Consider the following 16,472-nt stretch of genomic DNA (forward strand, 5'->3'; position numbering starts at 1 on the left):
CCCGTCTCGGCCTCCCAAAGTGCTGGGATTACAGGCTTGAGCCACCGCGCCCGGCCTCCGGCTACATTTTTTAAATTTATTTTTTGTAAAGGGGGGGGTCTCACCATCTTGCCCAGTCTGGTCTCAAACTACTGGGCTCAAAGGATCATCCTGTCTCAGCTTCTCAAAGTGCTGGATTACAGGTGTGAGCCACTGCATCTGGTGAGAAACTCTTGTACATGATGTGAACTGCTTTGTATTTATCAAATTACATGCCAAAGATAATAATCAATTACAGATAAGAGCTCTCATTTTTAAATCTTAAGACTTTTAGCAATGTTCTCCTGCTTATGACTCCTAAAAGCTGACAAACTGAACTCATCCGATGATCACGATAGGTGAAAAGCACTGGACCAGATCAGGACACAAGTGTTCTAATCCCCACTTGTTCTGTTTCCTCGTTTGTACCATGAAAGAGCTGGGCTAAAGCTCTGGTTCTTAAATGGGCTACCATGACACATTGATGTTTCAAAATCACGTATCAAGTGTGTCACACAAAGTAACCGCAGTTTGGGATATTTGAGAAACGAAGTTCGAGAAGGATATACTTTCTTCATTAAAGAACATTCAAGGCTCTCCGCACCACATCACCACTCTGAACTCACTAGAGGTGCTTGTAGAGCACGAACAGGAGTGGGAGAGCACTTGCCAGTCAGTGTCACGAATATCTATGTATGCAAGCACCCCTCACATGAATACCATGTGTAGATCAGCAGAAGAAAAAGGTGTAAAAGTCGCTAAAGTCAAGAAGCTGCCTTTAAGGTGTGGCTTTTGGTGTAAACTTCTGATTTTCAGGGTAAAATGATGAAGTTGCTATATAAGGACAAATACTCTGAAAGTACATATATTAAATACATATTGAAATGCATTTAAAAGAGCTATTTCTACATAGTTCAACCTATATTGAGAAATGATAAATATGCTGGTCTATTCTGGTCTTAGAACATCATTAATGACTTTTTTTTTTGAGATGGAGTCTTGCTCTGTCACCCAGGCTGCAGTGCAGTGGTGTGATCTCAGCTCACTGCAACCTCTGCCTCCCGGGTTCAAGTGATTCTCCTGCCTCAGCCTCCCGAGTAGCTGGGATTAATAACATAGATGCTTTAAAGGAAACTTAACCAATCACAAAATAGATACGTTAACTGATTGAACTCCCTAGCAATGTGAAGAAAGTGTTACACCTACCTGTACTAGAAAGGGGGAGAAATAAGAGAGGTCTGATGGAAAGAAAACAACTGGTGCGATCAAGGGAAAGGCAGGGAAGGGAGAATGGAGCAGCAACTATCATGTACGAAACCGTGCCAGGAGCTTTACCCACATTGTGCCGCACCCCACAACAGCCCTGTGAGGAAAGCACTATTACAACCTTCATTTTACTAACTGGGACACCCAAGGCTCTGCGAGCTGAAATAACTTGTTACAAGGCCTTTCCACTACTCAATGGAAGGCTGGGGATCACACAGGGTTGCAAAGCCATAGTCTCTGTACTGCTGCACTGACAAATCTGCTGAAGCGACCATGAAGTGCCACTTTTAGTTTCAGCACACAAACACAAATAATGGAAAATATTTGCTTTTGTTACACAGATACCATAGCAAACTGCCAGCTTCCATAAAATATAATCGTGGCCATGTGTGGTAGCTTATGCCTGTGATCTGAGAACTTTGGGACGCTGAGGCAGGAGGATGACTTGAGCTCAGGAATTCAACATCTACCTGGGCAACATAGTAAGAACCCATCTCTACAAAAATAAATTTTAATTAGCCAGGCGTGGGGGCTCATGCCTGTAGTCCGAGCTACTTTGAAGGATGAGATGGGAGGATCACTTGAGCCTGGGAGGTCCCAGCTGCAGTGAGCCATGATCACACCACTACTCCAGCGTGGGTAAGAGTGAGACGCTCTCTCAGAAACACTCAGGTATGAGAACCAGAACTTTCAAATATGGCGAGGCCAAGTTTCTCCCAGACCTATTTGGAAGCGATTCATCATGATGCTCTACCATAAGAGCAGCTACGGCAGGAAGCAGCAGCTGTGGGACCAGGTGAGGTGGGTGGGAGGCTTGGAGAAATTGGAAAAGTCCATTTCTAGACCCCAGGACAAAGAGCATAAGGCCAGAGGGTCTTCAATTCATCACTTGCCAGGTCCCATCCTGTGTGGTCACATTCTAAACTCCATCCCACCCTTGGTGATTTGTGGCAGGACAGGCAACTGCAGAGTACTAGTGGCCAGGAGACCTCTGCTCTCCCCTTTCTTGCTCCTTAGCAAGCTGTGTACCCTCATCAAGGACTTAACCTCTCTGGTCCCAAACCTCTCTTTCCCCCACCTCACAGAATAGGCTCATCGAAAGGCCCAGGACTAGCAGTCTGAAGAAATGATATCAACAAGGGCAGGGACACAGTCAATCTGGTACGCAGTGTCACGCTGTACTTGCTGAATAAGACTAAATTAGCTTCAGTACACTTATTTATAAAAAGTGGAAATGGTAACTACCTGCCAACCCCAACTGGTTCCTCTGTCAATCAAATGTAATGGGTGGGACAAGCTATACCAATGGATGACATCACTATCTCATAATGTAACAAAAATATCAGTGCCAGAGGGAGTATTATAAGGAAACTGACACTCAGCAACGTTTAATGAGTAACCTAGATTAGCAACTTCACATTCACTGAGTGATTTCACATCCAGTGTGGCATCTAGTCCACATTTTCAGTGTAAATCCCACTATGAACGACTTAAAGCAAATCATTTCATCATTTGTTCTGAACCTCTGTTTCTTCATCTGTAAAAAGAGAATGTGGGCCGGGCGTAGTGGCTCAGGCCTGTAACCCCAGCACTACGGGAGGCCAAGGTGCGTGGATCCCCTGAGGTCAGGAATTCAAGAGAAGCCTGGCCAACATGGTGAAACCCCATCTCTACTAAAAATACAGAAATTAGCTGGGCGCAATGGGGCATGCCTGGATCCCAGCTACTGGGAAGGCTGAGGCAGGAGAATCGCTTCAACCAGGGAGGCAGTTTGCAGTGAGACGAGATGGTGCCACTGCACTCCAGCCTGGGTGACGGGGCGAGACTCTTGTCTCAAAAAAAAAAAAAAAAGAGAATGTGCTCCATCTCTTCTGTTTGCCCCCTCCAAACACACCCTACCCTCTCCTCCCTGCCCTGTGTCCCCGAGTATAGACCCCATATACAGGTTTTCTGGCTCTTCAGCTTCCAGATGGGTCTGCCCAGCAGAAGGCACCAGCAGAAGAAGTTTGGTGGAAGGAAGAAAGGGAGGTCAAGGTGTTTCTTCCCCCACCCCAATCCTTGACAGGAAACTGGGGCTGCATCCCTTGAACAAAGTTATCAGCAGGTCTCAGGTGCCCTCTCCACACAACTCATATCATTCCCTTCACCCTTTCAGGCCCAAGATGGACACCAGGTTCTGGAGTTACTAGCCATGGGATACTAAACCTTCACTCCTGATTTCCCTACCCACACCTTTACTTTCTCTCAGATCATCCTAATCTAAATGTGCCACCTATTTCCTGCTGAGATCCTGGATTATACAGTAGATATCACCACCTCGTAAGGTTACAAACGAGAGACCATGTTATGACTAGATGCTAGGCACTGGGCTATAGTTACTGTTACAACAATTGTATTATGCAGACATTGTTGCTCCCAATCTGCAGATGAGGAAGCCGAGAGGATCAGAGAAATTAAGAAATTCTCACAAGGACATACAAGGGTGGAACAGCTAGAACTGAGGCCTTAACCTCCAGAACCAGCAAACCTTTCCATTTCTATTATCACCATCGCGGTCAATAATTTTTCTACCACAAGTTTCATCACCGCCGTCATTCCTACACAACAAAGTAACAGTCTCTTGGGAATGAGTGTATTTCTACTGTTGGACGTGTGGCTACGAGGGGGAGTTCTGGAATGGGATCAAAGTACGAGGCCTGACTTGCAGGAAGTATTATCTTGAGCAAGAGACTTTCCTCCACGAACCTCAGTTTCCTCCAGTAAAATGGGGATAGATAACAGGGCTTCCTTCACAGGGTGGTGAGGAGGATTCAATGGGATAACATTTGCAAAGCACCGGGCACGCAATAAGCACTCAAATGACAGGAGCTACGGTCATGAAAAAGGGGTTTGCAGCCTTGGCGGCTTTATGGCCGCCGAGGACTAGGGAGGCGGGCCAGGACACGGGGACCTGAGGACCTGAAAGACTGGAAGGTGCCCGCTGCCCACCCCCGGGCCCACCTGCTCCTCCAGTCTCTCAATCTCCAGCTGGTTCTTCTCCTCCTCTTCGTCATATTCCCACTCGTACTCCCCGGGGGAGCTCTCCGCGGAGGAAGCCATGGCGTACTCATCCCCATCGCTCTCGCTCACGCCTTCCTCCTGCTGATCCCACCCTGGCCCCACGGTCTTGTATGTCGCAGCGGCCACAGCCCGCGATAACACCTTCCTTCTTGTTCTGGCCGCCTTAACCTCATCCTCCTCTCCGTCAGCCTTGGGCCCAGCCTTGGACTCAGCCTCGGGTTCTGAAGCCGAGGTTGCGGCCGCAGTCGCCATCTTGCGCTTCTAATGACTGTCGGGTCTTCCCGCGGCCGCCGAAGACCCGCTGAGGCAGAAGCTGCCCGCGGCGCGCGCCTTATCAAAAGCCCGTTTTCTTGACACTGAAAGGGAAACTGGGAACCTTAGATAACGAGAAAATCTCCAAATACACTAAATTCATTTTATTTTATACCCTGTAAAAACTTCCACCAGAGAAAAAACTCATTATCATGGCATACGTTCCGTCACAACTTCGGACAGAAGTTGGGTCTTTGGGCAGGAAGTGGAGGCCATAGAGGAAGTCATGGAGCGAGCGTGGTGTCTGTAGTAAAGAATTTGGCGCCATCTTGAGAAGGTCAAAGTGATTCTTAGAAAAAATACCTTACTTATCGCCTAGTGTGACCTGGCGCTTGGGTTTAGTCTCCCCAACAACTGCACCTCAAACGCAAAGAAAACTGCAGGTCCTCGGGGAAGGATCGATTTCACCATTCAAGAGAAAAATCAATTTCCCAAAGAAATTCTTCCCCTTTATGTAAACGTCTGGTACCTAGGAGGCGTTAAATACACTTGAGTTTTCCGGTTTTATAAGCTCACATACTGCAAACCAACAGTAAATACGCATTTCTTTAGAAATTCTTAATTGCTAGGCACCGACATACAAATTGAATTTGCTGTTGTTTTAGAGAGAAAAATAGACATATACTCATTTTTTTTCAATCAGGACATGGTGTTCGTTTCCTTCTTAAGCTTCCCATTGTTGAGGTAGGCAAGTACTGGAGTGTGTCTCTATCTCTACCTTGCTCCCTCATTAGCAAGCTTAATGGGCAGGAATTACGTCTGTTTTGCTTTCCGTTGGATCCCCGGGTCTAGTAGAGTGCCTTGACACATAGTAGGTACTCGACACAGATGCTGGCTTCATGATGAACGAATTGTCCTCGAATTAATACAAAAGGGAAGATTCAGACTTAGCGAGCCGGTACCATTTGTTTAGGGACACACAGCCAGGAAGGAACCGAACCAGGATTCTAACCCAGGACTACCCAAGTTCGAATTCTAATTGAACCTAAGCCCTAAGCGACCTTGGACGGAGTGACCAAACTGCCCTGAATCTCAGCTTCCTTAGCTGCAAAATAGGGTTAGGAAAAGTGGACTCGGTGGTCCTCTGCGCCGCATTCCCACACTGCAGAAGCCTGAGGTCCTCTCTCAACCAGAATCCAGCACCTAGGACAAGCCCTCTAGCGACTTCAGACCTTCCCGCTCCCGACCCCGCCCGCCCCCGAGAGGCGTGGTCAAGGCGGGGCCACAGGGCGGACGCCTGCACGGAACGGTAAGGCGCAGGCGCAAAGCCTCGGTGACGCCAGAGAGGCGCGCTCCCAGCTCGGAGCCGACTCGCAGACGCGCCCCGCCCCTCGGCATCGCTCTGGACTGGCGCAGGCGCAAGCCGGCAAGATGGCGGCAGCTGGAGCTGGCCGTCTGAGGCGGGCAGCGTCGGCTCTGCTGCTCCGGAGCCCCCGCCTGCCCGCCCGGGAGCTATCGGCCCCGGCCCGACTCTATCACAAGAAGGTAGGGACAAACGAGGGGACACGCGGAATGCCGACTCGGGGGAGGCCTGGGCTGGAGCGGCGGCCGCGGGGTTCTACGCAGGCAGGACTAGCTGTCGCCTCCTACGTCTTTGCCCTGACTCACTTTCCCTTGCTGCGCAGTGAGGCTCACTGCAACTGATAAACAACAGTTACCGCTCATCAGGCTGCGACTTCCAGGGGGCCCCGCCGCTGGCCGCGACTTCGTGCATCCCAACTTTAAATTCGCCAACAGCCCAGGAGGCAGGGTCCTGTTGGGACTTGTCTTTTAGAGTCCAGGGACAGACACACCCCCGGAGCGGGCTCCGGCTTCAGCCACGCTGCTGCCCTGGCCAGATGACCTTGCGCTAGTCACTGCGCCTCTCTGAACTTGTTTCCCCAGGTGTAAATGAGGCACTCTCAGCTGTCTCTTACAAAGGATACTGTGCGTGGAATCCTGTCATGGTTCCTGGCACATAGGCCCCAGCACGAGGAGACCGTTTCTGTTACTGCTTTAGGAGTGCATAGGGGAGTCAGGCTTGTAACCAACATGCGTAGTGTTTTTGTTTTGTTTTGGGGGTTTTTTTGGTGGGGAAGGAGGGATAGATGCATAGTTTGCAGCCCCTTGCTGTCTAGTGACGCAAAGTCCCCCAGACGTGAGACTCCCACTCTGGAAACAACTAAAGAATGCCATAAATCAACGTGGCACAAAAAGTCCCTCCGTTAGATACTATCCTATAGGGGCCTTTACTTGGAGTCAAAATCCTTAGTCAGATGGGGAGGAAAAGGGGACTGGAAGATCGGGGTGCTTACTACTAACCAGTAACCACATTAAGGCCTTCTGTGTGCCAGTTCGAATGGATGTTGATTCTGATCTGGCCTCTGCCCTTTCTCCAAGGGCTTCTTCACTCCTCCCCCTCCCGGGGGTGTGTTTTGTTGAGGGTATACCGCGAGGAAACTTGGACTAGCAGCCTTTCAGCAGCCAGGGTGCGCTGCTGCACCAGTGTGATGACAGGCTCTGAAATACGGTAATGGCACTGTCTTTATTTTAAAAGACAAATAAACGTACACGTTCCATAGCATTGTTCTCTGTGTAACAGTCACCTTAAGGCTTCTAAGAAAGTTTTCCCTCCCTGGGCCATAGTTATTTTTAGAATTTTTAAATAGTAATCATCCTTTGAGGATCGTTTTTATTTGAAAATAACAAAACTGCTGTTTGAGCCCAAGTCTGGTGATGTAGGTGGGTAAAAGTCAAGTATTTTTGTAAAAACCCTATGGAATTAAGACATGATTTCACTGATTTTTTTTTCTTCTAGGTATCGCTAATCTGTGAAGTAGTTGTAGAGGAGACACAAAAGGAATTGGGGGTCACAAATGGTTCTCACTGACATGAGTGTAGACCTTTCTACTCAGGTGAAATTTGGTGATTGCCTGCCAGGTTCAAGATGCTGACTTCCAGGAGCTTGCCATCATACCAGAGACCAGCACCAATAGAGAGTGAACACGATTTATCTTAACCCTCTCATTTTAGGTTGTTGATCATTATGAAAATCCTAGAAACGTGGGGTCCCTTGACAAGACATCTAAAAATGTTGGAACTGGACTGGTGGGGGCTCCAGCATGTGGTGACGTAATGAAATTACAGGTATGGCTAGTCTTTAATAGTGATAACAATAATCCCTTTAAGTTTACAAAGCACTTGCACATACAGCATTTCACTCGGTCTCCATCTTTATTCCTGTGAGATGGGATGAGTCCATGTTAGACATGATTGGAACAGAGCCTCAATCGTAGCTCTCCTGCTAGGCTAGTGTACTATGCCGACTTTTTCCGAAATAGAAAAGTAATCTCATTTTTGTACTCACTGTATAAGTTTAAATTCCAACTTCAGCCAACGAAAGAGTTTTGTGAATTTTACTGATCAAAGGAAAATCCCAGTGAGCTAGCAGTCCCCAATGAGATAAGAAACACAGTAAATTAAACCTGTCCCCAGATTGGGGGCAACATGAAGACAGTGTCTAGTGCTTTGGGGAAACTGTTGTTGTAGCGCCAGTCTGCTGCTTCATGGTGAGTGGGCAGCTTGCCAGATCTTCATACCTATCTTGGAATACAGAAACAAAACAGGAGGAAACCACTAAGTATAATCTGCTGCCCAAGAAAAAAGTATTAACCAGAGACCTTTATTGTGGACTCTCTCAGTGTTTAAAGAGGCAGATTGCCCCAGCAGCTGTGAGAAGACTGCCTCAAATAGAAGTTCATAGCCAAAATGCAAGCCAGAGTCGCAAAACAAAATAATATTGGGGTGGAGGAACATATTTTTCAGCTGATCTTTGTCAGTTGGGCCTGGATAGTTGTCCCTGCATTTCACTTTTCATCACTGAGCTCTCTGAAACAAGGCAAAATCAGTAATTAATGCCATCACTTAGTATGGAAAGCAAGCCCAAAGCCCTTGGGGAAGGCCCCAATGAACCTTCGTGAGTGCCAAGTTCCACAGGGTGGTCCCAGGACTCACCACTTAACTCTTGTCTCTTTTCTAGATTCAAGTGGATGAAAAGGGGAAAATTGTGGATGCTAGGTTTAAAACATTTGGCTGTGGTTCTGCAATTGCCTCCAGCTCATTAGCCACTGAATGGGTGAAAGGAAAGACGGTAAGGTTGCTCACAAATCTAACAGAATGAAATTACATTCACCCCAAGCCTGTCTCTTGACGGGTCTAATGGGTCAAAAACAACCATAACTTTTTTTTAATATTCTGAATTTTTAAAGTTTCTGCTATACAGATGTTGATTATATTAATTCTTCAAATTGGGAATTATAGATCATTCTAGATGATGTTTGGGTTTTTTTCTTGTTGATCATTTTGTTTGTTTGGGTGTTAATTACATACAAAAAAGATCCTCACCTGTCCCTCTAACAAAATAGAATTTAGAAGAAATCTTTGGCTTTCTCTAAGGTTACCAATACTCTTATAATTTGTCAAGTCAGAGAGTTGTTATATGGTAGTTATTTTCTTGCTTATTTCCTCTCATGTTTCAGGAAGGGTTGGTTCTAGGTGGCTTACAAGGATTGGTGAAATAAACTAGCCTGTGTTAAAAGAGGGATTAAAGAATCAAAAACACAGCAAGGGTAGGGGCAAAGTGAACAACGAAATCAGAACAGTGATCCAGGTGGCTGATCGCAAGCCCTCTAAAGGCAGAGATAATAAAGAGCTAGAACTTCTCTTTCATCCCTTTCTCTCCGAAGTGTCTTTCCCTGGTAGCTGCAGAGGTCAAAGGTCCCAAAAGCAGTGAAGAGCTGGACTTTCTAAAATCCAGTTGCTGTCAGAACCTCTCAGAAAAGCCAACCATCATGGCACTCATCTTTGCTGCCCCAAGGGACCAGGTGCAGGGAGCTGAGTCATGGAGGAGCATGCTTGGGAGCTGGCCAGCTCCACGGCAGAGTGGTTTGCCAGGCCACGTGCCACCTGCTTCCTGTGGCTCACGGCCTTCTGGCTGGCAAGCTCCTGTGGGCCAGGAAGCTCAGACCTAACCTGCTCTGGCAGAAGGTAGCCCTGAAGTGATTTGTAAGGAACTGTCCTCAGGTGAAGGGAGAAATGAGACAAGGCACTTATGCTCCCAGAACCTGGCCCTTAGGGGACTGTGAATTGTGATCAGAAAATGGGAGAGAGAACATTTTCTTTAACCTTGAGATCGCCTATCTGAGTTTCAGGAGCAGAACCTGAATCAGCCAAGAAGGGTTAGCAGAATTGGGAAATTGAACGATAGTCAGACATAGCGAAGGAGCCCAGCTGTTGGGAAATCTGGTTTTCTGTAAGGCGGTGGGGCACTGTTCCACATGGGCGAGGATCTGTTTGCCTCACATTATCCCCCCCGGGCTGTCAACCAGACCCCAGGCGTCCTCCTCAGTTGATCTGGAGGAGATGCTCCTATAGGCAAAGGGTGACACCAGAGAGAGCGTTCAGCCTGACCCGGCTGTGCCACTGCCACTGTGCCACTTACCTGACATCTTCCCAACCTCTCTGATGCCATTTGGCACTTCTAGTCAAAAGGATTTATTCTAACATTTCGCATGAGGATATCAGAAAAGCTGATATTCACAAAACCAGTATCGGAAATCACTACCTTTTAAGGAAAAGATTCCTGACACAGGCCACAAGCAGATCCCTAAGAGACTTCTCACCGGTTCCACTCCTGGCTTAGAGAAGTGTCTGGGCGGTCTTTGCTTACCCAAGCCAGGCAGTGCAGCTGTGTATACTTCATGCTTGAGAATCCCAGCTGCAGCTTTGATAGAGTGGGAGTCATCCTGAGAAGACCCTCAGCCCTTTGAGTTATTAAACAAAAATTATCCCCACCAACCCCGAGGGCCTTTTTGGCCTCCCTTTTTTATTGTCTGGCCCTCACAAGATAAAGGGTTGCTAAAACTGCCCGTCTTTCCATTATGCCTCTCAGGTGGAGGAAGCCTTGACTATCAAAAACACAGATATCGCCAAGGAGCTCTGCCTGCCTCCCGTGAAACTGCACTGCTCCAGTAAGTCTCTGCTCTCCATACCAGTCAGCTGGGACATTTGGCAGTAATTTCAACTTGCATTTGCAACAGTCCTTTTAGGTCATGGAGCCCATGTTTATAACCCTCAGAATTAGAGCTCATGAGTCTGTCCTTACAACCTGCAGAGGGTTAGAGCCCCCGTGGTCTCACATTCATCCCTAAGAGAATCATGCCAGAAGGAGATATGCACCAGCCATCATACCGAGCACTTGATGGGCATCATTTCTAAACCTCACAGATATCCTTGAGTGCACAGTCGATGTCATTACTTTCCTCTTATGGATGAAGGAGCTGAGGCTTGGGTTGAGACACCCACGTCACATGGCTAATAAGTGGGAGAGCCAGAATTTAAGCTCCAATCTTTGATTTCAGAATCTGCTGTTTCTAACAGAGGAGAAAACTCAGCTTTCTTCATAATCCCGTTTCCTGTGTATTTCTTCACTTCCTGTCTGGATGCTATAACTGTCAGGGTCTGCATCTGTATATATGGCACAACTAAGCCCAGTTGTACAATGTCCCCCTCTCTGCTATCCTAAAAAAAAGCTCAGATGCCTTAAGACTTGTACTTGGCTTTCCAGTTTGGTCTCTGTATTAAATCTAATGCTTTTTCCATCATTTCTTAACCTTCTCAGGGAAAGAAGGAATGAGAAACATTAGCCTTAATGCATCGATGGAGGTTTACTAACCAAATTAGTTAAAAATCAGCAGAGAGTCAGGCCTCTTGCCAGGGTAATACTCACAAGGAGAAGAGCCAGGTGCCGGGGCAGACACACTAACTCATTCTTCAGGAAGCCTGGTCAGACCCAAGTTCTTTCCACTTGATCTGGAATTTTAAGTACCCATAAAGAAAGGTCATCACTTGTAAACATTTTCACATGGTTTCAGGAAATCCCTAACCCTTTTATTAGGCATTTTTAGGTACTGAAACCTTTAACTGATGTTCTCTGCTATTTGCTTGCTTTCTGCTGTCATTCCAGCTCTCTTGGTTTTTATTTTCCCCATAGCCTCACTTTGAATATTGACTCCTAAATAAAAGTGGTCAAACTCTTGATCACTAGAGGGTGATGTGGCAAATGCCATCCCATCAACAGATTGACATGATCTTTTTTCCAAAGGTCATGTCAACTTTTTATCATGATATGATTTTGTCCAAAGCCAGACTTTGATGGGAGGAGGCAAGAACTAATATTTGCTATGTCCCTACTATGTGTTAGACATCTTCCGTAAGTCCCCACACTATCCTGGCAAGAAAAGCATGATTATCCCAGTTCTATAGAGTAGAAAGTAGGTTCGAAGAGGCTAAGGAACTAGCCTGGGATCACAGATATTTAAACCTTAGTCTGTCTCCAGGATTACCCACAGGAGTAACTCAGCTCAGGAAGCAGCTGCTGACCTGCCCGGCAACTCCTCACCCCAGCTTTCTGGCTTGGTTACCCCGTTAGTCCCCACCAGCACCACTTCCTCCAAGCTCTTAAAGATTCTATTCCCAAAACCACTTCTTTCGCATCTAGAAACTTAGGCTTCTTTCCTTCCGTTACCTGTAGTGCTGGCTGAAGATGCAATCAAGGCCGCCCTGGCCGATTACAAATTGAAACAAGAACCCAAAAAAGGAGAAGCAGAGAAGAAATGAGCCCTCCCTCCGCGAAGCCTCCAGCAGGCCACACCCCTGTTTCCCACCTGCCGTGCAATCACCTTAGATGTTCAGAAGCCGCTCCCTCTCCACTGAAGAGCTATGAGATACGCACAATACTTGCTGTTCACATTATGACTCTCATGCAAGCAAAATACACAGTTTCATTGTTCTGAATCCCGTGGTTTCTTTCAGTCCACTTTTATCGCCTTAACCTAGTTAATGTATATTTTGAATTGTGTGTATGACCTCAGAACTGAAATTGATAAGTCGCAAATGTTGATAGCCCATGAAGTGCGTAAGTATCTAATTTTACCTGAATTGATTTGGAGGGAAATTACCAGTAGAATGCCTTTGTCTGAATATTTGATAGAACTAATTGTTGTACATAAAACAGATCTGCATATATATATATAAAAAATAATAAAACAATGGAAGATAATGGTGTTCTCTAATAAGCCTTGTCTCTTGGGCCCATCATTCACTCCAAAGTGGTGCCCAAAGCCCCTTAGGGTTCCCAGATGTTGGACCGCAATGACATACACAGCTCTCCAAGCAAACAACAGTAAAGGTCATGTACAAGATTTTTTCCAAAGACAAATACACATAATTTTTTTTGGAACAAGGATGAAAGGAGATGATTATCGCTTTTCGTTGTTCTTTGTGAGATAATAGTTGACAGCTCGAAGTGAGTCTTGAAGATTCTTTTTGTAATTTCACTGGTTGCTCAGATCTAAGAAGCATTGGCTTAGCACCCTAAAGATACGTGAAGAGCACCTCGGGAATGAGTTTACAATGCAGATTTCTAGGCCCAAGTTTCTGACTTCTGTCTGGGCAGGTAATTCCAGAGCCCCTGACTTTTAAGAACCACTTTAAGAACCAAGGTCATAGATGAGCCAAACTTTAGGGAAGAAACTTCTGAATGTTCTGTTCTGCATCGGTGTAGTATGTAACTGGTTCATTCTGAACTCTCTGTACCTGCATAGTACACCTGAGGTTGTTTAAAAAACATTCATCCAGCCGGGCGCGGTGGCTTACACCTGTAATCCCAGCACTTTGGGAGGCCGAGGCGGGTGGATCACGAGGTCAGGAGTTCAAGACCAGCCTGGCCAACATAGTGAAACGCTGTCTCTACTAAGAATACAAAAATTAGCCAGGCGTGGTGGCATGTGCCTGTAATCCCACTACTCGGGAGGCTGAGGCAGGAGAATCGCTTGACCTGGGAGGCAGAGGTAGCAGTGAGCCAAGATTGCACCAGTGCACTCCAGCCTGCAAGACAGAGCAAGACTCTCTCAAAAAAAAACCCAGACAAACAAGCATTCATCCCTGGCTTGGGCATAAGTCTAAGCACGGTTCCTCCTACCCTGATGTCTCCCTATTCTTAGCTACTCATAGTCATGCAAATCTCAATAAAGGATGCCCTATCTTCTAGTGAAAATGGGTTATTGAAATATTGACTCCCATGGTCTCAAATGTTCAACTTCAAAAGTAAGATGTGTTTGTTTTTTCTGGTGGTGGTTTTTTTGTTCAGGCATAGGCTGGCTGCCTCTTAAATATGCCTCCCTTACTGTTTTTTGTTTTTTTTTTTTTGTTTTAATGCTCTGGGTTCTGGTGGAGGGCGCAGAACTTCAAAGACTGTTTCCTGTGTAGTCTGTGAAGGCAGCCACAGACCAGGGACTTTATAGGAATCTCAAATTAGAACCCTGGGTAGAACCATGTAAAATTGTCATGTGTGGCATGTTCTGCAATTTAATTCACAGTCCCTCTAGACTGAGCTTGTCTCTCCCTTGTTTATTACATGTGGCACCACCACAATTCCCCACCACTTTTCTTTGTGATTTTTTTTAATTTAAATGAGACATTTCTGTCCCAGTTAACGTCCTCAGAGTTGACATCAGGAGGAGCTTATAAACAACCGAAGCAACATTCCCAGAAGAGCCCAAGTCTCCAAATGTGGTTGTGCTGCTAAAATGAATGGATATTTTTTAAACTCACATTAAAGACACCCTTTCCCAAGACAAATCTAGTTAGAGCCACACGAGGGCATCATGTGCCCTTCAGTGAGCTCAAGTCTAGGGGTTTTGCAGCCTCCAAATAGGTCTTAGCATCTCTAAATAAACCCCTCCATGGAAAACCTCCACAGGTAAGTTAAAACTGTCTGTTAAGCATCCGTGCTCTGTGCCAGGCCCTTATATTTGTCATCCTGTTAATTCTCATGACAGCCCCCTGCGGTGGGCATTGTTTCAGACAAGGATACTGGCTCAAGAGGCCAACTGACCCTCAAGCCAGCTGGATTGATTTGAGTGACCCAAAGCCCATTCTTCTGCCTTACCCCTCCTGGCAGAACACACCAGGGATTCAAACTGCATATCTGAGGTTCACCTGTGCCTTGAACATTCAATGAAATAGCTGAACCAACACAGGTTGAGCCTGATGCATCCACTTGGCCAACTGGCTGCCAAGCACCATGGCCCTCACGCCAACCCTGGCTCCCACCAGGAGCCTAATTAAATTCTGAAGCCAAGTTAAAGCCAGTGCTCTGGAGGTGGGGCCTGGGCACTGGCATCACCTGATGGGCTGGGTGAGTTTATGGGTGGATGGATGAATGGATGGACGGGGAAGCAGAGGCTCTGAGAGGTGAAATGACTTGCCTCAAGGCACACAGCTAGGAAGTGGTAGAATCAAGCTCTGGCTGAGGTCTTCTGCTCACCTCCCACCCTCTCCTGGGTGCCACACTACAGCTATGACCACATCTCAGATGTAACCTTTCCTCAGCGTGATTCCTGGACCAGGGCTACCCGGGACCACATCCAAATGCACAGTTCTAGAACTTACATTAAGCATTGTCCTGTAAAAACTACTTGGCCCTAGGGTGAGTTTTCTTAAAAAGACAAACAAATGAGGCGTACTTCTCAATACTTCAGGCCCTTTGAACTTGAGGCAAGAGTGAAGACCTTGTATCTATCCTCACGACAGAAGAGAAGACTTCTAGGTCCCGCCAAGTTTTGGTGGCGTTAGAGAACTCCTGCAGATGAGTTCCAGCCAATGGCTCTTTGTGGCCTGTCTGCTTGCTTTCCCCACCCTCCGAGATAATATCAGCCAACCCCTCAAAAGGCCACCTCCCCAGAGAAGATCATCTCCACCCAGGGAGGAAGCAGCAGGGCAGAGTGGAGTGAGCTTGGAGTGTTGAATCAAATGCTGGCTACTGTTGTGTAACCCTGAGCAAAAGGCTCCACCTCCTCAAGCCTCAGTTTATTCATCTGCAAAATGGGAACAATAATAGTACCTACCTGATCAGGTAGACCTGACGATTAAATGAGATAATACATGGAAAGCACATGGCACATAGAGTTCATTATTGGGCCAGGTACAGTGGCTCATGCTTGTAATCCCAGCACTTTGGGAGGCCAAGGCAGGAGAATTGCTTGAGCCCAGGAGTTTGAGACCAGCCTGTGAGGCAGGATAGGTAGTCAAGGAAGTGACCATGTCCTCAAGATGCAGCATCCTTGGTGACTATACAGTCAACACAACAAGCCTCAGCATTCGCATTGTAATTGAGCTCACTCAAGCAAAGTGATCTTCAGTAGGGACTTTCCCCTCTAGAAAGCATACGCACTTTGATTTTACTGTCCTCACACTGACCCTTTGTGCATTAAAAGAGTAAAAAAGACACCCCTAGGTGGAGATTTAAGATGCTAATGAGACATGCAACATATGAACAAGCACGTACAGCTACTGTGCATGGGCACTGAGAGGACCACCCAGAACATGCTTACTAGTAATGCCTCTCTCAACCCCTTATGAATCATCATGTAAAAGCCCCTCAAAGGGAGTCTCCCAGCAACAATCAATGCTGTCTTATCCTTACAAGCAGTCTGCCCTGAATCCCGTCTCTCTCAGGGTGTCCTGTCCTTTCTGTACCTAACTTTCAAAATGTTCTTTTTCCTCTGCAATAAATTACTCTATGCTGCACCTCCCCTTTGCTATGTGTCTCTTGTCTATAGTCTTTTAAACTCAGAAGGCAAGAACTGAGATCTCGCAACAGCTGTCAACACCTGGATGTTGTTGGCAAGATGGCCAGACCCCATCTCTACAAAAGCACCACTGCCCTCCAACCTGGGTGAGAGAGTGAGACCCTGTCTCAAAAAAAAAAAAAAAAA

At 46.6% G+C, this 16,472-nt stretch overlaps 2 protein-coding genes across 8 annotated transcripts in view; one reads left to right on the top strand and one right to left on the bottom strand.

The window, feature by feature from the left end:
* The window catches only part of SART3 (squamous cell carcinoma antigen recognized by T cells 3), a 35,732-nt gene extending 30,894 nt beyond the window's left edge, over positions 1-4,838 (bottom strand). For all 3 annotated transcript variants that reach the window (XM_011975558.1, XM_011975556.1, XM_011975555.1), the window contains exon 1: positions 4,285-4,838. In XM_011975558.1, the coding sequence (XP_011830948.1) occupies positions 4,285-4,596 (312 nt within the window). In that variant the 5' untranslated portion in view covers positions 4,597-4,838. The remainder of the gene's footprint in view (positions 1-4,284) is intronic.
* A 1,090-nt stretch (positions 4,839-5,928) lies between these two features.
* Positions 5,929-12,752, top strand: ISCU (iron-sulfur cluster assembly enzyme). 5 transcript variants are annotated; one of them, XM_011975564.1, is made up of 6 exons: positions 6,011-6,141; positions 7,454-7,550; positions 7,669-7,782; positions 8,675-8,785; positions 10,586-10,664; positions 12,227-12,752. In XM_011975564.1, exons 2-6 carry the CDS (start codon positions 7,512-7,514, stop codon positions 12,310-12,312), a joined length of 429 nt encoding a protein of 142 aa, XP_011830954.1. In that variant the 5' UTR covers positions 6,011-6,141; positions 7,454-7,511; the 3' UTR covers positions 12,313-12,752. The 5 variants fall into 5 exon arrangements, with proteins under 5 accessions (XP_011830952.1, XP_011830950.1, XP_011830953.1 ...); XM_011975561.1 differs by having other exon boundaries at positions 6,012-6,141; positions 11,055-12,752; XM_011975562.1 differs by lacking the exon at positions 7,454-7,550 and having other exon boundaries at positions 5,929-6,141.
* The last annotated feature ends 3,720 nt before the right edge of the window (positions 12,753-16,472 follow it).

Source organism: Mandrillus leucophaeus, unplaced genomic scaffold (assembly GCF_000951045.1).
Source record: "Mandrillus leucophaeus isolate KB7577 unplaced genomic scaffold, Mleu.le_1.0 Scaffold157, whole genome shotgun sequence".
Classification (NCBI taxonomy): Eukaryota; Metazoa; Chordata; class Mammalia; order Primates; family Cercopithecidae; genus Mandrillus; species Mandrillus leucophaeus.